The sequence below is a fragment of the Aspergillus ibericus genome (genome assembly GCF_003184845.1).
Source record: "Aspergillus ibericus CBS 121593 unplaced genomic scaffold BO80scaffold_68, whole genome shotgun sequence".
NCBI classification, from domain to species: Eukaryota; Fungi; Ascomycota; class Eurotiomycetes; order Eurotiales; family Aspergillaceae; genus Aspergillus; species Aspergillus ibericus.
In genome coordinates, this window is record NW_020292166.1 from 67,748 (window position 1) to 86,382 (window position 18,635).

An 18,635-nucleotide genomic window follows, 5' to 3' on the forward strand; every position below is an offset into this window, starting at 1 on the left:
TGAATGGCGAATGCGCTCGGATTTCCGCTGACTTCCTTCCGCTGAGCAGTTTGGGATGGCATGGATGACCATCCCATTGGTCCGCTTGTCTTGCCATGCCGTCAGACAATTTACCACACATACCTTGGCTGCTTTCAGACGTAATGTTTGTTTCTTGGTTTTGCTGGCGGGACCAGTGAGACCCTGACGGATTTACCCATCGCTGCATCCTGATTGATCCGGCAGCGGAATTGGAGGTAATTTACCCCAGTTACCACCTGTTGCAGAGCAATCATTGTCAGCCACTATTCAATGCCGTGCCCCAGTCCCTCAGGGATGGTTGGCTTGCTTTAAGGCGTGTACCACCCCTTCCATTCTTCTCGGCCTGGATCTGCTCCTTCCTCCCCCTTCACCCGTTCCGCCTCCTCTCTCCTCCTTTCTCCTGCATACTTCAGGTCATTCTTCAGTCACTCGTTCAACCTCGTCTCGTCTTTCGCTTCTGCTCCTCTTCGAATCTTCCTATATCCGGCACCGTTTTTAATCTCTCCCAACCATACGGAGTATCTGTTCGCTGATCTAGCTAACGGGCTCTGACATTCGTTTCTTTACTATTTGTCTTCTCTCCCTGCACATATTCGGCTTCTTGCTACCTTCACTATGAAGGGCTCTGCTGTCGCCACAGCCCTCACCCTCGGTGCTTCCACCGTTCTCGCTGCGCCGTCCATCAAGGCCCGCGACGATGTCACCGCTATCACTGTCAAGGGCAACGCTTTCTTCAAGGGTGACGACCGATTCTATATTCGCGGTGTTGACTATCAGCCTGGTGGTTCCTCGAAACTGGCCGACCCCATTGCCGACGCGGACGGCTGCAAGCGCGACATCAAAAAGTTCACCGAGCTCGGGCTGAACACCATCCGTGTTTATTCGGTGGATAACTCCCAGGATCATGATGAATGTATGAACGCTCTGGCGGATGCTGGCATCTACCTGGTCCTCGATGTCAACACGCCCAAGTATTCGCTCAACCGTGCCGATCCCGCTCCATCATATAACGATGTGTACCTGCAATACATCTTCGCTACCGTTGACAAGTTCGCTAACTACAAGAACACCCTCGCTTTCTTTTCGGGTAACGAGGTCATCAACGATGGCCCTTCCTCCAAGGCTGCACCTTATGTTAAGGCCGTCACACGTGATCTCCGCCAGTATATCCGTAGCCGCAACTACCGTGAGATCCCTGTGGGATACTCGGCTGTAAGTTGACAAAGCGTTGCTAAAACCATTAAATGACGTACTAATGTGATATCGCTCGTCCAGGCCGACATTGACACCAACCGTCTCCAGATGGCCGAGTATATGAACTGCGGTTCTGACGACGAGCGCAGCGACTTCTTCGCTTTCAACGACTACTCCTGGTGTGACCCGTCTTCCTTCACCACCTCGGGCTGGGACCAGAAGGTCAAGAACTTCACTGGATACGGTCTGCCTCTTTTCCTCTCGGAATACGGTTGCAACACCAACAAGCGTGAGTTTGAGGAGGTCAGCGCCTTGTACAACACCGAGATGACCGGGGTCTACTCGGGTGGTTTGGTGTACGAGTACTCCCAGGAAGCTAGCAACTACGGACTGGTGGAGATCAGCGGGACCGATGTCAAGACCCTCTCCGACTACGATGCTCTGAAGTCTGCCTTCTCCAAGACCAGCAACCCCCAGGGTGACGGCGGCTACAACCAGACGGGTGGCGCCAACCCTTGCCCTGCCAAGGATTCTCCCAACTGGGATGTGGATGGGGATTCCCTTCCCGCCATTCCGGAACCCGCGAAGAAGTACATGACTGAGGGTGCTGGCAAGGCCCCTGGCTTTTCCGGTTCTGGTAGTATGAACGCCGGCACTGCGTCCACCAGCACCGCCACTCCCGGATCGGGCTCTGCCACCTCTTCCAGCTCCAGCTCGGGCTCCGGGTCGAGTGGAACGTCGACGAGCTCCACGGGTGCTGCTGCTGGACTGCAGGCTCCAGCCCTGACCATGACCCCTGTGCTGGTGGGACTGGTGACGGTCCTGTCCACCATGTTCGGAGCTGGCCTGATCCTTGTGTGAGGGCTGTCTTGTCATTCTATTATTTTAGTCTGTTGTTTTTTTTTCCCGTTTTCGTCCATGCCTTGTGCCCCGTTTCTTCCGGATTCGGCTTCCTGACGAGTGGGTCATGGAGCCAGCAGCATATGAAATCTGTACAGTTGGTTGGTACATCATTAGCCTGTGATTATTAAGTGTAGAGTAGTAATGGAATGCATCCAGGTACCAGCCGTCGCTCAACGGGCGTCTCCTGCTTCGGTGTAGTAATAATAACACTTGCTGGCTTTCCTCTTTGGCCGGGGACCCACTCGGTGCGGACCGGATATTCCTCCGGGGGTCCAACTGCAAACAAATAGATTGCCCCCCCTGTTGTTCTGACACTCTGCTTGTCTCAGGTCGCCGCCGGAGGATCCAGACTTTCCCCATCCGTCCCAGTCGTTTCTGTGGCAGTCGGGCCTGCAACTGACCCAACATCATGCCAGCGTTGTCCCATCTGGCAGCTTATCCCTGACTGCTGGTCGGTGAGTTGTGTCTGGTCCCTGATGAAAGCACGCTCGATAGTCCGCAAGCCCCTCCTCGAGCCCCTGGAGCCCCTCCGCTGACCCGCGACTGCTTCCATTTCTAGGCGTCTAGTTCTTCTCGGCGCGTGGGTTCCGGATATTATGTGTGCCTTGGCGGCCCTTCCAGTCCCTCCCAGAGTCTCAGGTTCTCCAATGCCTTGCAGAACCCCTCTAGCGCCGAGTCGGTTTTAGTGGACCCGAGCTCGCTCGGGGGTTGACTCTGGCACCATCTCCAATCTTCCAAGACCTCACGAGGCCAATAGGCGCGGCGGGTTTAGTGAGCAATCCACTGCGGCGCGAACTTCACGGAGTCCTTGTTTTGTCTATATAGGCTTGGCTTCGATAGAGCACCACCGCGCCATCACGGTCAAACCACCGCCGCCGTTTTGTGAAACTCGTGCTGTTTAGTCGGGCTTGGCATGTCCCACTGCCTGGGAAGGCGTGAAGATAAACTAGTCCCGCCGGAAATTGCTTATCTTGCCTCGAGCCACTGACAGCTGCTTCTCACGCCCATTATGCCCTCGGCCAGAAGCCCTTGGACGTTAGAAGGGTGGGCATGCTGCCAGCAGAGTCCACTCTTCAATCTCTTCAATGCATTAGTCGCGACCTCCGCCCGCCCTTCAATAATCACCGTTCCTTCTCCGCTGCCCTGACATGGCGGCGGACCGTCCCCACGCTCTTCTGGCGACTTTCTATATGAATGGCAGCCATCGCCGCAATGGCTCTCTCTCCGGCCTCCAACCTTCACTTCACTCTTTCTTGTTGGGTTCATTCTTTTCGGGCTTTTTTATTTGCCGCCATTCTTTTTTCTTGGGGTTGCTGCTGGGCCAGCTTGACCACCCTTCCACTCACTCCTTTGATCTTTCTATCTTCCTTCGTGGCCTACTTCAGTTTTGCTTTTTTCTGCATTTCGGGTAAATCCAGGAAAAGATGCGTTCCCTTCTCCTCAGCGGTGCGGCCGCTCTGAGCTTCGCTTTGGGCGTGTCTGCCAACGCCTACAACACTTCCGCCTACACCGATTCGGCAACTGGGATTGAATTCCAGAGATGGTGTGACACCGACGACACGGGTTTCTGTTTCGGCATTGCCCTCCCCGAGGATGTCGACACCGACTTCATCGGTCAGCTGACGGTCCCCCTTTCCAGCTCGGCCGGATGGGGTGGTGTGAGTATGTCGGGCTCCATGACCAACGTCCTCTTGATTGCCGCCTGGCCCAATGGTGACGATGTCGTCGGCACCCTGCGTGAGGCCACATCCTATACCTCCCCAGCCGTCTACAGCGGTGATGCCTCCCTTGAGGAGATTCCCGATGGAACCTCCGTGAACAGCACTACTCTCACCTACACTTTCCTGTGCAAGGGCTGCATCATCGGCGACCCTACCACCTTCTCCGCTGACGACAGCAGCTACTACTTCGGCTGGGCTCTCAGTGCTACCAACCCGACCACTCCTTCCTCCGCCTCGTCCAAGATGCCTTACCACGCTGCCGGCTATGGTGGCTTCGAAGTGCAGCTTGCTGCGGCCCAGTCGTCCGAGTATTCCACCTGGGCCGCCAAGGCTGTCACCGCCACGACCACCACCGCTTCGACTGCCTCTTCGGCGTCGGCTAGTGCGTCGGTCTCTGCGTCGGCCAGCGTCGTTGCCACGGTTTCGAACACGACCTACGATTACATTGTGGTTGGTGGTGGTGCTGCCGGTCTTGTTGCCGCGGAGCGCCTGGTGGAGACCAACAAGAAGGTCCTGCTCATTGAGCGTGGTGTGGCTCCTACCGTCGAGCTGGGTGCCACTGATTCCCTGTCGTGGAACTCCTCGTTGACCGCGTACGATGTGCCCGCCTTGGGCACCTATATCCAGGGCTCCGACCTCGTGAGCCAATACCTGTGCGATGACACCGCGGGCATGGCCGGCTGTGTTCTCGGCGGTGGTACCGTTATTAACGCCATGTCCTTCATCTACCCCCAGGAAGCCGACTTCGACGACAAGTGGCCGACTGGCTGGAAGTGGAGCGACGTCAAGGCCGCTGCGGAGCGCCTCTACGAGCGCAACCCCGGAAGCACCCTGCCTTCGGCTGACGGCAAGCGTTATGATCAGGGCATGTACACCGTTCTGTCCTCCTTCCTGAAGGGCCTGGGCTGGAAGTCGGTCGACTCCCAGCAGGAGCCCAACGAGAAGCACATGGTCTACAGCTACCCGTCCTGGGATGTGGGCAATGGTATCCGTGCCGGTCCCGTGCGCTCTTACCTGCCCCTGATTGAGAACGACGACAACTTCACTCTTCAGCTGCAGACCAAGGTCCGCCGCCTCGTACGCCGTGGCGGTCGTATCACTGGTGTGGAGGTTGAGACCGAGTCTGGAGCCATCGAGATCATCAACGTCCGCGCCGGCGGCAAGGTCATTCTGGCTGCTGGCTCGATGTCTACTCCTCGCATCCTTTACAACTCGGGTATTGGTCCCACCGAGCAGATCGAGACCGTCCAGAAGGGCAGCACCGGCATCACTCTCCCTCCTTCGGCCGAATGGATCGACCTGCCGGTCGGACACAACCTCCGCGACCACCCCATGTTCACCGTCACGGTCAACACCAACAGCAACTTCACCCACTTCAACACCTCCAGTGCCCGCTATGGCCCTGCTGCCACCGTGGAGAAGCTGTACTCCGAGGGCTCGGGTGTGCTCACTCAGGGTGGCCACCGTCTGCAGTTCTGGACCTCCAACGTCGGCACTGACGGCGTGACCCGTTTCTTCCAGGGCTCCTGCAGCACCACCGAGGACAGTGTCATCACGATGAAGCTGTACCTGACCCACGGTGCCACCTCCACCGGTGTCCTGGGCATTGACTCCACGGGCGCTACGACCATCGAGACCTCGCCGTACTTGCAGACGGCGGCGGACAAGGCGGCCACCGAGAGCTTCTTCCAGACCTTGATCGACGGCATGAAGAACTCGACTGCCGGCTTCTCCATCTCGGGAGATGCTTCTGCGTCGAGCATCCTGGCCCAGCAGTCCAGCGGTGACCACTTTGTCGGCACTGCCAAGATGGGCGTGGATGACGGCCGTGAGAGGAACGGCACTTCGGTTGTTGACACCAACACCAAGGTGTATGGCACGGAGAACCTGGTAAGCTATTCCCGAATCTTTCTCTTTCCCTTTTCCCAACCCGGCTAACCTTCCGCAGTACATCGTCGATGGCAGTATCCACCCCGATCTTCCCACCGGTAACTCCCAGGCCATCATCCAGATCGCCGCGGAGGCGGCTGTTGCCCGGATCATCGCTCAGGGCACGAGCACCAGCTCGGCGTCGGTGTCGGTGTCTGTCCCTGCGGCCAGCACGTACGTCGCTTCCGCCGCTACCACTGTCGCGTCTGCCAGCGCTGTCTCGACGGAGACTGTGGCCTCTGCCTCGGCCGTCCCGACCGCCGGCACCATTTCGTCTACTACGACCACCGAGTCGGGTGGCGACGAGGGTGACGAGGGCGACGACGACGACGAGTACTACGACTGCGACGGTGACGATGAGGACTATGAGGATGAGGAGACCACGTCGGTGACGGCCAAGGTGGCCGTGGCCACGGCGGCGGCGACGACGGCGGTTGCGGACTCGGGGGTCTCCACGACGACCAAGTGGGTGACGTCGACGGCCTGGACCACGACGACGGATGTGGTGGTGGCCACCAGCACCTCGACCGTGACTGTCTGGCCCACCTTTTCCTAGACGGGTGCCTCTTGGGGAGGGCAATTCAGCCAAGGCTAGGCCCTTCCATTCTCTGCTGTGTATCTAGACTTCTATATATTCTTCTACTTGATTCAATCGTGTGGTTTCGTGAAGCACTGAGTGGATACTTTAGACCGGGGAGCGACAATAAGTAACCTGTGTAGTAGGAAGTAGGATTGGGGGCCGGGTGAGGAGGCCCAGGAAGAGGGCGACGCGGCGTATTTCTGAAAAAAAGGCGAGCCGCCCGAGGGCAGGAAGATCATCCGCGCACAAGAATGAGACCAGGGGCCCGGGTGAAAATTTTCGTGGGGAGCAGCAGAGTTTATCGCACGCGCCGCAATGATGGGCCTCGGACGAAAGCCCCCGGGGGGAAGCACACCAGTCAACGCTGCAGGATCGCTGCAGCTGCTGATCGGCATTCAGCCAACCATTGCTGGTCTCGAGTCAGCACGGATTTTCACGCAACGTTGCACCTGGCCCGTGCTTCTAAGCTTGGCGGCATTGATGGCAGCTGCTCAGCCACCTCCAGGCCTGGGTCTGCACGGGGGAATTCTCGTGGCTGGTGGGTGGTGTCGTTGACCGTAGTGGTGGCAGCGGTGATGATGGTGGTGATGATGATGGTGGATGGCCTGGCCCGGAGGATATTTCCTTTCATCTCCTGCCATTCCAGTGGGTGGGTGTAACCATGTACCCGCCCCGGTCTCAAGTCTCAGGGACCTTTGTCCAAGGCAGCAGGATTGAACTAGCAGGACTCTTTATTCAGCATGGAGCATCATGGCTTTTTGGCTTGTATGCGGGAATTTGCTGGACCATCCATCCATCGGCTGCCCGTCGCTAGCACCGAAGCGGCAGCTCGCCGTCACGGATGGGAAAATGCCGCATGTTATCGAAACCTCCCTTTTTATTGCGTTGGTGCCGGACTTCAGCTCGGTGGAGGATGGCGATGGAGAGGTCCTTTCGGTTTCTTTAGCTAATGCGAATTGAAACGGGGCCACCCATTCCTCCCCAGCGCCAGAGCAGAAATTCGCGCATCACCATGGAACTATCTCTCTCTCATCGCTCTTTTCCCTCTCTATCGGCTATGGAGTCGTGCTTGACCCTAATCTCCCAACCGAGATGAAATGACATCCTCACTAAACCCATGCAGTCGATCCGTGGCTGTGCCGCCATGCGGCTTTCGTCTGTCTTGTCTGTTTGTCTGTCCTAGTTGTGTCTGGTCCCTGTTCACCCCATCGTTGCTGGTCACAATCACCCTCGTCTTTCTTCCTCCTCACGGCATCCCCCTCTCCCCCATACCTCCTCTCACCGATCATCTTCCCTATAAATCCACCCTCCCACCCATCGCCATGCCCACTATCTCCTCCTTTCATACTTCCCAAGGGATGCTCATCGACGGCGAAAAGTGGGCTTGTGAAGCTTGCGTCCGCGGCCACCGTGTGACAACCTGCAAGCACCATGGTATACCTCCCCCTTCTTCCTCCTTCTTTCAACCTGGCTTCTTCCCCCCCTTACTGACCCTTATCCAGATCGACCATTAATCCGCATCAACCGCAAAGGTCGACCGTTTTCCACCTGCTCCGTCTGCAACTGCACTCCCTGCGAGGCCCCCGAAGAGCACGCCAAGCTCAAACGTGAGGCCGACGCCAAATCTCATTCCTCAAAAGTAGAAGTTCACCACGGCCTGCACCACACACAGCACCCAAACATTTTGTGAAAATCATGACAGTCCAGGCTGATGTGGCTTCTAGCGAGCTGCTGGCCGATCCCCCCGGCTGTCCCATTCGGGGCCTAGCTCTTTCCTCCCCATTGCGCCACGTCCGTCGCCTCCTGCTTCTACTACCACCACCACTACTACTTCCACCACCACCACCGGCAATCCATCCCCGGTTCCCGATCGCGGTACCACCTCCTACCTCCCAACCACCACGCTCCCCGCGACAGCTACGCCCAGCTCCCACGGCATCTATCTCTCCCCCTCTTACTGCTCCATGGCCACCACCCCAGACATCCCCGTCTCCCTATCCATGGTGAGCCCTCTCGACGCGCATCGCATGTACAGCGATATGGCCGTCTCCTTCGCCGATAGTAGCGCCATCTACGCCCTCGATGGGATAGACGTCGATGCTGCTACCGCTGCGGCTGCGGCTATGCTCCCCGCCGATGTCTTTCAGGGTCAAGATTGGGGGTGGTTGAGTGATGACGTTCTCTAACATCTGCAGAGACGGTATGCAGAGGGTTCTCTGTGTATCGTCGGGGGTGGGGGAGAGGGTAGGGGGGGTTGTAGAGGGGAAGGGGGGGAAAGGGGGTGGTTAGTGCTGATGTTACGGGAATGATGTTATGAGATGATGAACTTATGTGGTACATGGTACATACTGAACATACAGGTCGGATTGGAGGGATCCTGTCGGGTTAAACAGAACCTACTACTTGGCTTGTTGGCGGCGGGTGGGGTGGAGGTATTGTGTTGAGTTGGTTGATGCATGCATGCGTGTATATAGCGTGGGTAGGCATATCTGGATCTGGATTCCGGTGGCATGGTGGGATATTGGAAATGATGTGGGTGCTGATTGCTCTGTCGTTGACCTTTCTCATATAAGGAATCGACCAAAGCACGGAATGAATCAGAGAGAGGAGGGGGAGGGAGGGGTAAAGCAAGAGCAAGATAAAAATCTGACATATTCACAACACGCGAAATCCATCAATCCTATGTACAAGAATCCATCCCCATTTGCATCCCCATTCCTGTGCCATGCATGTCATGCCATGCTATGTGCTAGCGCGTCCGGGACAGCTATCTAACCAGCAGCACGAATAATCCACCTGCTTGATCCAACCTACCAAGGTATGTATGAATACTTAAGAATGTATAGCCAAGCCAAAGCCAAAGCCAGAAGCCAAGATAAAATAGAACAAAGAAAAGACAAGACAAACAAACCAAAGCAAACCAACCAGCACCCCATGCTCCCGATGCAATGACGAAGGAAAAGTCTCATGGATGAGTTGTGAGAAGATAAGAAAAGAAAAGAGGAAAGGAACAGTGTATGTATGCTGTATGCAATACAACCAGGATACCAAGGTAGGAGGGAGTAGGTAGGATTGTAGGAGGAGGAGGAGGAGGAGGAGGAGGAAGAGGTGGTGGTGGTGGTAGTAGGGACTACACTTCCTGGATATAGTTGGCCGGAACACTCTTGGTCACGCCGCCGCGTTCGACATCCGCCCAGCCGTCTCCGCCGTCGCGATTGACCAGCACGAATCGGTCGCCCTCCGTCATGCTCCATTCCATGTCGCTGCGCGCTTCGTAGTCGTACATCGCTTCCACGTATTGGAGTTTCTTGGCGCCGCGCCGGGGCGCCACGGCCGGGCCGATACGTTTATTCGCTGCGCTGCCGCCTGTCAGGGAGGCGGACGAGTTGGAGTAGGTTGACCCCGGGCGGTCGGTCGCGAAGCCCGGACTGGCGGATGGCACGGGTGAGGGAGCCGGTCCGATCTCGACATACGAGGCGGGGACGAGACCTTCGTCGGCACCGGCCCGGACGCGCATCCAACCGGATCCGTCTGTAGTACTTTTGTTAGTGGAAGGTCTCTAGGCGGTGGGAGGAAGAAAGTATACATACCGTCTGGTTCGAGGATAACAATGTCGTCACCTTCTTGGACGTCGACCTCGTCGGCGCCGCCCGCTTGATATGCGTATAGCATCTTGCCGTGCTGTTCGCTGGTCTTGGCAGGGGAGCTTAGCGCAGGGGTCGAGTCACTCGCTGGTGGACTGCTGATGTACTGTGCGGGCGGTGGGGCCAGGACTCTGTTCTTCCGCACTGGCGCGGGCTTCGTCTCTGCAACTGGCGTGGGAAGCTCGGCCGGAGAGGCAGGAGACTGGCTGGTGGCATTCGACATCGATCGGTTGGCACTGACGGCATACCCTGAGCTTAGGGAGTTCATGGTGTCTTTGCGGGTGAGCGAGGGCGCGGTAGACGACGTTGTGGTTGGTTCTAGATCGAGTGGTGCTGGGGCCGCGTTGGCCTGTTCTTGTCGCTCGGCTTTCAGCTTCTTCTTTTCCTCCTTGGATTGCTCGCCCGGACACTCCGCCGGGACCTTCATTTCACATTTGCTGTGGCATGTGTAGCCACAGTCCCGGCAGTCGAAGCCCTTCGCGGACAGGCCCCATATCCGTTCTCCACAGAGATCGCAGTTGGTCGGGATCTTGAACGTCTGCGACTTGAAGTTGTGGTTGCGGGCCCCGAGGGAAAGATCACCCACCACCGCCATGATGGTCGAGGTTTCAACCTCCGCGGTTAGGCGCCTGCGATCGCATTCGTGCAGTGCCTCCTGCTGGAAGAATATGGACCGGACCACCTCCACTTCGTTGCGCTTATCCTTGCCTTGCTGGATATTCTCCCGGACCCGTTTGGCTGCTTCCACCTCGCGTCGCTTCTGATCCGTTTCAACCCTCAATTCCCGCACCTGGGTTTTGCTCTTGCTCAGGAGATTGCGCAGGAAGACCTTGGCGGCCTCGTCCGTGACGAGAGCGTCGTCGTCATGCCAGATCGGGCTCGGCTCGAAGCCCACATTGGCTGGCTCCTGGGATTGTGTGACATTGTGGCGCAGGAACATGAGCGAGTCCAGATGGGGAACGTTGCGCGGGATCTCGTTCATGAGGTTCGCCATATGGTCCATACTTTTAGAGAGCGAATTCTTTTCTAGCTGTGCGGCGAGCGACCAGAGCGAATTCAACTTCGTGACACGCGTTTCGTTGAGGTCTTGGAGGCCCTAAACATAGTCAGTTAGCCTATTTACATGAAGGCGCAAGTCGGCTCACATCAAGTAGTTCCGGCACGTATTCGTGGTAGAAGCGCTCCTTCATCTTGTTGGTCACATTGATGCTGATGAGGTATGTGTTCTGCGCTGCATCAGCAATAAGTCCTTGCAAGCACCGTAATCACCGACCTTGACGTTGTTCATCTCTAAAATTTGTTGCTGGTATGCCGCCTGAGCCTTTGGTTTGCTGTGGTCGAACGAGCCCTCCATCTTCTTGCGCCGGGCTTCCACCTCCTGACATGCTCCGTCATATTTGCCCTTGGCCTTCTTCAGATCGCCGTACGAGGAGTCTCTCTCCTTTTCTAGTTTTGCGTGGAAGTCGACATGGCACTTCCGGAGTTCCTCGTACTGGTTCGCAGCGTGCTTGAGCGGCTCTGCGACGTGAGTGAGCAGGTCTGTACCGAATTGATCTCGTTCTGCGGCATGCGATTCAACGGCGCTCAATTGCGTGGACCAAGTGGTAAGCGAGGCGCTTTCGAGGGAGCCGGGGGTCATGCTAGGGGTATCTCCAACACTCAGGCTGCTAATTTTCTTGGCTTTGCGGTCGTAGTATTTCTTGCATAGCGCCGTCAACTTGGCCGCATACTCCTTTTCGATCGCACTGCGCTCTCGGTAGAACTGTTGGATCTCGTCCAGCCATCCGATACCATTCGAAACCTGACAGCGACATCTTAGTTATTGTTCCACGGAATCGGCGATCAAGGGTCTCCAGCGGGAGCAGATGGGTAGGGCATACCCAATTGTTGACTGGTTTAAATGCATCCTGTCAAGGTACTCATTAGCTGAATACTGGGTCGATCCGTCCAGTTATGTCATACCTTCAACTCCGCCCCAAAATGAGGGGCGACATCCGGGGTTGCCATGCTGGTGGATGGTAAGCTTCTCGGAGATCACGCCGCCGGGACTGGCTGGGGATGGGGACGGACATCTCAAAAATGTGACAGCCTAGCGAGTCCAACCGGGAGGAAAGGAGCAGCCTACCTTTCCACGTGTGCGACAGCCTTTGGCGACCGTGTGTACTACTCCGTACAACCGGCGAGAGCGTAGGGAACCAGGAACTTGCCAGGCCGAACCCGCTGGGTGAAGGAAGCGGGGAAGGGAGATGACAATACGGGACGGCGCTGTCAGGCCACGTTGAGCCTCGAAAGCCTGCCCAGCCTGGCCCAGTCGCTCTCTACGTCATCCCTGCCCCGGCGAGCTAAGGTAAGGTACCGTATCGCCGGGTGACTCACCGCCTCCCGATTCCCGTTAGGTTGCGATGACCCGGTGGCTGGCCCAAACCGGTCTAGTGTGGAGCGAAGGCGGTCGGCAGCTTTGGTTTTTCGACCGTCATGGTGATAGACGTCGGACTGCAATTGCTGCTCTCGGCGGTGTTGACTCATCCCTCATCTTTCATCACTCGTCGTTTGTCTCAGGACTGTGGTCAAGGTGTCACTCTTTACTTGCGTGCTCTTAATTTGCTGTGTTGAGCGCTTGGTTGATACTTCATCGCGCGATTGATTACCCCGCTGTCTCCCCTCCGTTGGGAAACACGACCGCAACTTTCATCTGAACGTGAACCTCTTGACCTCTCATCTACCTCTCATCTACAATCCATTATTCAACAAGATGGCATCCGAACAACCTGCTGGCGGTTCTCTTGCCGACCGCATCTCCAAGCCGGAGGAATCCATGCCTACCGGTACAAGCCTTCCCCGTATACCTCGTTCGACCGCGCAGTTCTCTCTTGCGCGGTCTTCCGCTTCGTTGAGATCGCCGCTAATGGATTTGTCTTTGCAGAAACCCCCGAACAGACTGCTGAACCGGTCGCCCAGAATGATCAGACCGATGGCGCCCCCGCTGTCCTGGGTGGTTCTGAACTCCATGAGCCTGACTACACGGTCGAAGTCAAGCTCAGCGACCTCCAAGCCGATCCGAACAACCCCCTGTTTTCTGTGAAGAACTTTGAAGATCTTGGCCTGTAAGTGACTCTATGAGCGCTGCTATACTGCCAGGCTATTGTCTCCATGCTAACCGCCCTGACCACTAGGGATCCTCGCATTCTCCAGGGATTGTCGGCCATGAACTTCCGCAAACCCTCCAAGATCCAAGAGAGAGCCCTCCCGCTGCTACTCGGCAACCCCGCCAAGAACCTGGTTGGTCAGTCCCAGTCTGGTACTGGAAAGACGGCTGCCTTCGTCCTGAACGTCCTCAATCGCTTGGACCTTTCGTCAGAGCAGGCGCAAAAGACTCCCCAGGCTTTGATCCTGGCCCCCACACGAGAGTTGGCTCGCCAGATTGTCGGTGTGATCCAGGTCATGGGTCAGTTCCTTGACGGGCTCGCTATTGGCACCGCCGTGCCGGCAGACACCAACTCCCGTCACGCCAAGATGGAGTGCTCCGTTGTTGTTGGTACACCCGGCACCGTCATGGATCTGATCAAGAGGCGTATCATGATTGCCGCCAAGCTTCGGGTGCTGGTCCTTGACGAAGCCGATAACATGCTCGACCAGCAGGGTCTGGGCGACCAGTGTATCCGTGTTAAGGGGTTGGTTGTCCCTTTATTTACCGCTACGACTCGGTCTAACGTCTATCCAGTTTGCTCCCCAAGGATATCCAGGTGGTGCTCTTTTCGGCCACATTCCCCGCTCATGTTCACGAATACGCCACGAAATTCGCCGCTAACGCCAACGAAATCACCCTCCAGCATGAGGAGTTGACCGTGGAAGGTATCAAACAACTCTACCTTGACTGTTCCGATGGGGAGGACAAGTACCAGACCCTGGTTCAACTCTACGGTCTGCTTACCGTCGGCTCGTCCATCATTTTCGTTCGGGTATGTGCGCATAAGCCACGACTTTACGATTCTTCTAACCGACTGCCAGACCCGTAAATCCGCCGAGGAGATCGAGAAACGCATGGTTGCCGAGGGTCACACTGTCGCCTCCCTGACCGGTGGTGTCGAGGGTTCGCAGCGTGATGCGATCATTGACCAGTTCCGCGTCGGACAGGCGAAGGTCCTGATCACGACCAACGTTCTTGCTCGAGGTATTGACGTCTCCACCGTGTCCATGGTCATTAACTACGTAAGTTCCATACAACAAGGGATAATTGGGGGCTTTGATTGCTGATACTCGTCGACAGGATATCCCTGAGCTCCACCAGCCCGGTGCCCGTCAACGCCAGGCCGATTTTCAGACGTACCTGCACCGTATCGGTCGTACTGGACGTTTCGGTCGCGTCGGTGTCTCCATTTCCTTTGTCTCCAACCGGGAAGAGTGGGAGATGCTCAACCAGATTCAGAAATATTTCAACACCAGCATCCAGCGGGTCGATACCAAGGACTGGGACGAGGTGGAGGAAATTATCAAGAAGACGATCAAGAGCTCGCGTGCCCAGATCGGCTTCCGTTAAACGACGTGCCCGAAAACCCGATGTGATGCCTGTGTCCGTTGACCATCTCGTCCGCAACCAAGATGTCTCGCAAGGACGCCGACTATGCAGAAGTCAATGCACTGATGATGAGACCACGGAGAGGCGGATTTATATGTTGCTCAACAATTGCTTGGAGCAGATTGGTTTAAGACATGGCTGCAATGTGGTTTACGTATGAAGAGTTACGAGAATTTCTTTGCTGTTAAAATGAAAGTCAGATTAATAGATACCAGTTGATTACTTCGAGATGTTCCTAAGGGGTGGTCAGTATTGTAGCCGATAGAGTAATCTTCATGCGAGGGGTGCCATCGGAGGACGGCCATGTGACTCAGGGGAACCCCGTGATTTGGCGTTCCAAAGATGCAGCGATCGGTAGCCGTGGAATCGGCCACGGATTCGGTGGGAAAGGCGGCCGTAGTTTGGGCGCGCCAACGGGGCGAGGGATAAGCGGTCCGGAATGAGGGGTCGATCATCCGCCTCACCCTCATCGTCATCGTGCATGCCGTATTGCGCCAGGAACATTGCAATCACCGTTTGGATAACCCGGCTTTCAGTCTCCCTGGAATCATCACGAACAGGATTCTACTGGGTTGGATGTGGGAGAACCATGGTCGTCAATGCCCGGGGTCCAGCTGGCGATAAGGCCGGGGAGTTGATAAGGATAAGGTGCGGAGAGGAGTGAGACCAGAATGATGAGGCCGTCAGATGGAAGTCGGGCCCAAGTCACATGCGGCAGGCATGCAGCCAGCCAGCCAGCGAACCCAGAATTCCATCCTCGCCCTCTTTTCTTTCTTCCCCTCCCTTATCTCTCTTCTCTTCCTCCTTCATCCTTTCCATCTCCCTGCCTGTCTCTCCAAGTCCTGTTTCTTCCCCGCATCACCGTCCAGCATCATGTTGGATACATCTGCTAAACCCACCGAAGGGGAGCCGCAGTCGCCGACTTCACCAACCTCGCCGACTCTCTCCGGTTCTCGTTACAGTAAACATATTGTGGTAAGTGGTGGCGTGCTCTCATCGAAAAGGTAGTCCCTAATCCTCGGGCTAGTTAACCACATACCCCGGCCAAAGCGGTATCGACCCCATCCCGCTCGAATGGGGGGCCCCAGATGCCAAGTCCCGCGGTCCGGTCGTTGTGTCCCGTAGCTCCGTATTGCTCAAGCGACGGAATGCAATGGGTGCCCACGGTGGCAGTTACAGCATCTACAATGCCCTCGCCATTGCCTCCGGAGAGCTAGAGCCGGATTTTCGCCCGGACCTCAGTAACAGCCAGCCGACATTCAACTTCCCGTGGCAACCTGCCTGGGGTGATAAGACCAAGATTGTGTCTATGGATCCTTGGGGGCATGACATTGTCAACCAGTTCCGGGATGAGTTAGACAAGGGTTGGGATATTCGCCCCACAATGGCCGTGACTCGCGCGAATATGAACTTTGCCGAGATCTCGGAGGCAGTGAAGGAGGGGAAGCTGGAAGTGGATGGGTCGATTGTTGTTGATGCGTCAGGTGAGGTCCGTGTTACCAAGGTTGCCGTCGAGCCGGTCTGGTATCTGCCTGGAGTTGCGGAGCGGTTCGGGGTGGATGAGGGGACACTGCGTCGGACACTATTCGAGCATACGGGTGGCAGCTATCCCGAGTTGATCACGCGGCCTGATCTGAAGGTCTTCCTTCCTCCGATTGGAGGTCTGACGGTATACATCTTCGGGCCTCCTGAGCGGGTCTCCGATGAGAATGTCAAACTGGCGTTGCGCATTCATGATGAATGCAATGGTAGTGACGTCTTCCAATCCGACATCTGTACTTGCCGGCCGTACCTCGCATTCGGTATTCGGGAGGCAATCCGGGAAGCGCAGAACGGGGGTAGCGGAGTGGTCATTTACTTCCGAAAGGAAGGTCGTGCTTTGGGTGAAGTGATCAAGTACTTGGTCTACAATGCCCGTAAGCGTGGCGGTGACACTGCCGACAAGTACTTTACCCGGACGGAGAACATTGCGGGTGTCCGAGACGTAAGCTTGAGCATTCACATACGGGACCAAACTGACTGGGTATAGATGCGCTTCCAAGCCCTGATGCCCGACATTCTGCACTGGCTCGGCATCAAGAAGATCGACCGGATGCTGTCCATGTCCAACATGAAGCACGATGCTATTGTCGAGTCGGGAATCAAAATCCTGGAGCGTATTCCAATTCCCGAGGAGATGATCCCGACGGATTCCCGTGTGGAAATCGATGCCAAGATCAATGCTGGATACTTTACAACCGGAAAGCAGATCACGACGGAAGACTTGACCGCGGTTCGCGGACGTGGATGGGAGAAGTGGGAGGACATTACGGTGGGTGATTCGATGTCATATTGAGGACCTTGCTGACTTGTTAGCACTGATGCTTGCCCACAAACCACTACGAGTATGACGATATTTCGGATGCTTCGACTCACAGTATATCTGGTGATGACAATTGCACTGCATTAACGGGTTCCGGAGCGACATTGCTAGCATAGGCTACATATATGACAGAAATGTAGAAAAAAAGATCAACGGCGGCCTCGTAGATTCCTGGTATTAAGTTACACGTATATCACCGAATCATCCACAACCCCTCAAGTCTATTCATACACATGCCAGATGCCATCAAGTCAACCACATCAGCCAAAGATCTTCATATCCTACCTCAATCATCCCCATCCCCATCCCCATCCTTATCCCTACCCCCAACCCCCCTCACCACATACTTCTTCGGCCCAACCCCCGACAAAACATGAAACTCCTTCTTCCGTTTCTCTATTCTCAGCAATTAGTATTCCACTCATCAAACCCCTCCCCCCCAAACAGCAAAAAAAGAAATAAAATACTAACCAGCTCTCACCTCCCTAACCCCCCTCAAAACAACCGTAACACAACAAACCACAACCCCAACATTAATCTCAATCGCAGCCCACAGCACCAATACACCAAAATTCTCCATGAAGGGACGATTAGTAGTTGTATGTATGATGATGAGCGTCATGTAGGTTCTTGCGATGGAGATGGCGGTTAAACTGTCCTTTTCATTAGCTTTTACTTTTGGATGGAGGGGGGAGGAAGGGGGGTATACTAAATCCCAACACCATAAAGCACCACCATCCCTACTTTCTTGACCACATACATACGTAAACTCCAGATAATGGGGACGGGGATGAGGGTTATCAGGATGTTAGTGATGAGGTCCGTTAGGGCGTAGATAGTTAGTTGGGTTGTGCCTCCATTGGTACAGGACGCTGTCGTGGTGGGATCTGCGTCCATCCAGATTCGGGAAACGTGCGTCCCGCATTGGAAGATCGTTGCGAGGAGGAATGCAATCATCCAGAGGAGTATGGTGATGATTAGGATGGAACAGAGATGCCGGATTGGATGTGTGATGAAGACGCGTTTCCAGAGGGTGAAGAAACATAGTTTGATGAGCCCGAGGGAGAGGATTTCGAGGAGTTGGAGGGCAAGTTGGTATTTTTTGGCCTCCGGGGTGGTTGTGCTGGTGAGGTGGGTTGGGGTGTAGTTGGCGATGATGTCGTGGGATGTGCCGGATAGGAGAGTCGCGTTGTATGTTAGGGTGAGGATCTGGTTGGGGGGGGTTAGGTGGGTTGGAGGGCTGTTGTATGAATGGGGATATTGGGGGAAGGGGGAGGGCTTACTAGGGCGGCGAGCGCGAACCAGTCGTCTGCGCAGAGGTCTAGACGAGCTAGTTTGCGTGCGTAGAATCGAAGCGTTACGGAGGTTAGGGATGTCAGACAGAAGATGGAGGTTACGATGAGCAGTGTTGTGTGGCTGGGGGGACTGGGTAATGGCCAGTGGTGAGCCATGGCTGTCTGGTTGCTGGTGGTGGTGATTGACGCTAGTAGTAGTTTAGGGCATGGTCAGGGAGTGGTGACATTGATGGTCATTGCTTTCCATGGTACTCGGTATAGATACTTCAGGTACTTGAAGTGGTCAAGACGCCTGAGGAAGGAGACATTTCGCTGAGGTGAGATGCAGGATGACGGCGCTAGACTAGGGCGAGGCTTTACTCCGTACAGTGGCGAGTGCTGCAAGCGGGGAGATGTTCATCTATTGCTTA

The 18,635-nt window shown here is 55.8% G+C and overlaps 10 protein-coding genes across 10 annotated transcripts; 7 read left to right on the forward strand and 3 right to left on the reverse strand.

Moving 5' to 3' along the window:
* The first annotated feature begins 168 nt into the window (after nt 1-168).
* gel1 (1,3-beta-glucanosyltransferase gel1) lies at nt 169-2,311 on the forward strand. The gene is made up of 2 exons (XM_025720525.1): nt 169-1,233; nt 1,297-2,311. Exons 1-2 carry the CDS (start codon nt 637-639, stop codon nt 2,074-2,076), a joined length of 1,377 nt encoding a protein of 458 aa, XP_025570062.1. The 5' UTR covers nt 169-636; the 3' UTR covers nt 2,077-2,311.
* Nucleotides 2,089-3,096, forward strand: BO80DRAFT_250272 (uncharacterized protein). Its single transcript, XM_025714633.1, has 4 exons — nt 2,089-2,216; nt 2,275-2,363; nt 2,448-2,573; nt 2,678-3,096. The coding sequence occupies exons 1-4, from the start codon at nt 2,183-2,185 to the stop codon at nt 2,828-2,830; spliced, it is 402 nt and encodes a 133-aa protein (XP_025570063.1). The 5' UTR covers nt 2,089-2,182; the 3' UTR covers nt 2,831-3,096.
* Nucleotides 3,089-6,462, forward strand: BO80DRAFT_250332 (putative cellobiose dehydrogenase). The gene is made up of 2 exons (XM_025714634.1): nt 3,089-5,729; nt 5,788-6,462. The coding sequence occupies exons 1-2, from the start codon at nt 3,543-3,545 to the stop codon at nt 6,322-6,324; spliced, it is 2,724 nt and encodes a 907-aa protein (XP_025570064.1). The 5' UTR covers nt 3,089-3,542; the 3' UTR covers nt 6,325-6,462.
* A 185-nt stretch (nt 6,463-6,647) lies between these two features.
* Nucleotides 6,648-6,947, forward strand: BO80DRAFT_429676 (uncharacterized protein). Its single transcript, XM_025720526.1, has one exon. It carries the CDS (start codon nt 6,667-6,669, stop codon nt 6,901-6,903), a length of 237 nt encoding a protein of 78 aa, XP_025570065.1. The 5' UTR covers nt 6,648-6,666; the 3' UTR covers nt 6,904-6,947.
* Nucleotides 6,948-7,706: 759 nt separating this feature from the next.
* Nucleotides 7,707-8,038, forward strand: BO80DRAFT_368095 (putative Cu-dependent DNA-binding protein; the record flags this gene model as incomplete). Its single annotated transcript, XM_025716320.1, has 2 exons — nt 7,707-7,782; nt 7,851-8,038. 2 exons carry the CDS (start codon nt 7,707-7,709, stop codon nt 8,036-8,038), a joined length of 264 nt encoding a protein of 87 aa, XP_025570066.1.
* A 185-nt stretch (nt 8,039-8,223) lies between these two features.
* Nucleotides 8,224-9,239, reverse strand: BO80DRAFT_250417 (uncharacterized protein). Its single transcript, XM_025714635.1, has 2 exons — nt 8,672-9,239; nt 8,224-8,525 (listed from the first exon to the last, which is right to left on the reverse strand). Exons 1-2 carry the CDS (start codon nt 8,999-9,001, stop codon nt 8,343-8,345), a joined length of 513 nt encoding a protein of 170 aa, XP_025570067.1. The 5' UTR covers nt 9,002-9,239; the 3' UTR covers nt 8,224-8,342.
* BO80DRAFT_429678 (putative actin polymerization protein Bzz1) lies at nt 8,995-12,118 on the reverse strand. The gene is made up of 7 exons (XM_025720527.1): nt 12,063-12,118; nt 11,955-12,000; nt 11,873-11,899; nt 11,266-11,793; nt 11,138-11,218; nt 9,939-11,088; nt 8,995-9,879 (listed from the first exon to the last, which is right to left on the reverse strand). Exons 2-7 carry the CDS (start codon nt 11,997-11,999, stop codon nt 9,479-9,481), a joined length of 2,232 nt encoding a protein of 743 aa, XP_025570068.1. The 5' UTR covers nt 12,000; nt 12,063-12,118; the 3' UTR covers nt 8,995-9,478.
* Nucleotides 12,119-12,744: 626 nt separating this feature from the next.
* On the forward strand, nt 12,745-14,795 carry dbp5 (ATP-dependent RNA helicase DBP5; the record flags this gene model as incomplete). The annotated part of the gene is made up of 6 exons (XM_025722988.1): nt 12,745-12,832; nt 12,916-13,096; nt 13,166-13,663; nt 13,714-13,951; nt 14,001-14,201; nt 14,260-14,795. The coding sequence occupies 6 exons, from the start codon at nt 12,745-12,747 to the stop codon at nt 14,527-14,529; spliced, it is 1,476 nt and encodes a 491-aa protein (XP_025570069.1). The 3' UTR covers nt 14,530-14,795.
* Nucleotides 14,796-15,141: 346 nt separating this feature from the next.
* BO80DRAFT_429681 (putative GTP cyclohydrolase II) lies at nt 15,142-17,083 on the forward strand. The gene is made up of 4 exons (XM_025720528.1): nt 15,142-15,543; nt 15,596-16,552; nt 16,598-16,879; nt 16,924-17,083. Exons 1-4 carry the CDS (start codon nt 15,289-15,291, stop codon nt 16,927-16,929), a joined length of 1,500 nt encoding a protein of 499 aa, XP_025570070.1. The 5' UTR covers nt 15,142-15,288; the 3' UTR covers nt 16,930-17,083.
* A 133-nt stretch (nt 17,084-17,216) lies between these two features.
* Nucleotides 17,217-18,537, reverse strand: BO80DRAFT_497545 (uncharacterized protein; the record flags this gene model as incomplete). Its single annotated transcript, XM_025724081.1, has 4 exons — nt 18,214-18,537; nt 17,640-18,139; nt 17,402-17,583; nt 17,217-17,326 (listed from the first exon to the last, which is right to left on the reverse strand). Exons 1-4 carry the CDS (start codon nt 18,379-18,381, stop codon nt 17,217-17,219), a joined length of 960 nt encoding a protein of 319 aa, XP_025570071.1. The 5' UTR covers nt 18,382-18,537.
* Between the last annotated feature and the right edge of the window lie 98 nt (nt 18,538-18,635).

Bases quoted from the DNA above. Each gene is read 5' to 3' on its own strand.
- gel1 (XM_025720525.1), top strand. From the start codon at position 637: ATGAAGGGCTCTGCTGTCGCCACAGCCCTCACCCTCGGTGCTTCCACC. The intron at 1,234-1,296 runs GTAAGTTGACAA...TCGCTCGTCCAG, and splicing joins TCCCTGTGGGATACTCGGCT to GCCGACATTGACACCAACCG.
- BO80DRAFT_250417 (XM_025714635.1), bottom strand. From the start codon at position 9,001: ATGTCAGATTTTTATCTTGCTCTTGCTTTACCCCTCCCTCCCCCTCCT. The intron at 8,526-8,671 runs ATCATCTCATAA...ATGTTAGAGAAC, and splicing joins ACCATGTACCACATAAGTTC to GTCATCACTCAACCACCCCC.
- BO80DRAFT_429681 (XM_025720528.1), top strand. From the start codon at position 15,289: ATGCAGCCAGCCAGCCAGCGAACCCAGAATTCCATCCTCGCCCTCTTT. The intron at 15,544-15,595 runs GTAAGTGGTGGC...TCCTCGGGCTAG, and splicing joins GTTACAGTAAACATATTGTG to TTAACCACATACCCCGGCCA. The intron at 16,553-16,597 runs GTAAGCTTGAGC...GACTGGGTATAG, and splicing joins ACATTGCGGGTGTCCGAGAC to ATGCGCTTCCAAGCCCTGAT.
- BO80DRAFT_250272 (XM_025714633.1), top strand. From the start codon at position 2,183: ATGGAGCCAGCAGCATATGAAATCTGTACAGTTG. The intron at 2,217-2,274 runs GTTGGTACATCA...GAATGCATCCAG, and splicing joins ATATGAAATCTGTACAGTTG to GTACCAGCCGTCGCTCAACG. The intron at 2,364-2,447 runs GTGCGGACCGGA...TGCTTGTCTCAG, and splicing joins TTTGGCCGGGGACCCACTCG to GTCGCCGCCGGAGGATCCAG.
- BO80DRAFT_429678 (XM_025720527.1), bottom strand. From the start codon at position 11,999: ATGGCAACCCCGGATGTCGCCCCTCATTTTGGGGCGGAGTTGAAG. The intron at 11,900-11,954 runs GTATGACATAAC...GTACCTTGACAG, and splicing joins ATTTTGGGGCGGAGTTGAAG to GATGCATTTAAACCAGTCAA. The intron at 11,219-11,265 runs GTCGGTGATTAC...GATGCAGCGCAG, and splicing joins TAGAGATGAACAACGTCAAG to AACACATACCTCATCAGCAT.
- BO80DRAFT_429676 (XM_025720526.1), top strand. From the start codon at position 6,667: ATGGGCCTCGGACGAAAGCCCCCGGGGGGAAGCACACCAGTCAACGCT.
- BO80DRAFT_250332 (XM_025714634.1), top strand. From the start codon at position 3,543: ATGCGTTCCCTTCTCCTCAGCGGTGCGGCCGCTCTGAGCTTCGCTTTG. The intron at 5,730-5,787 runs GTAAGCTATTCC...AACCTTCCGCAG, and splicing joins TGTATGGCACGGAGAACCTG to TACATCGTCGATGGCAGTAT.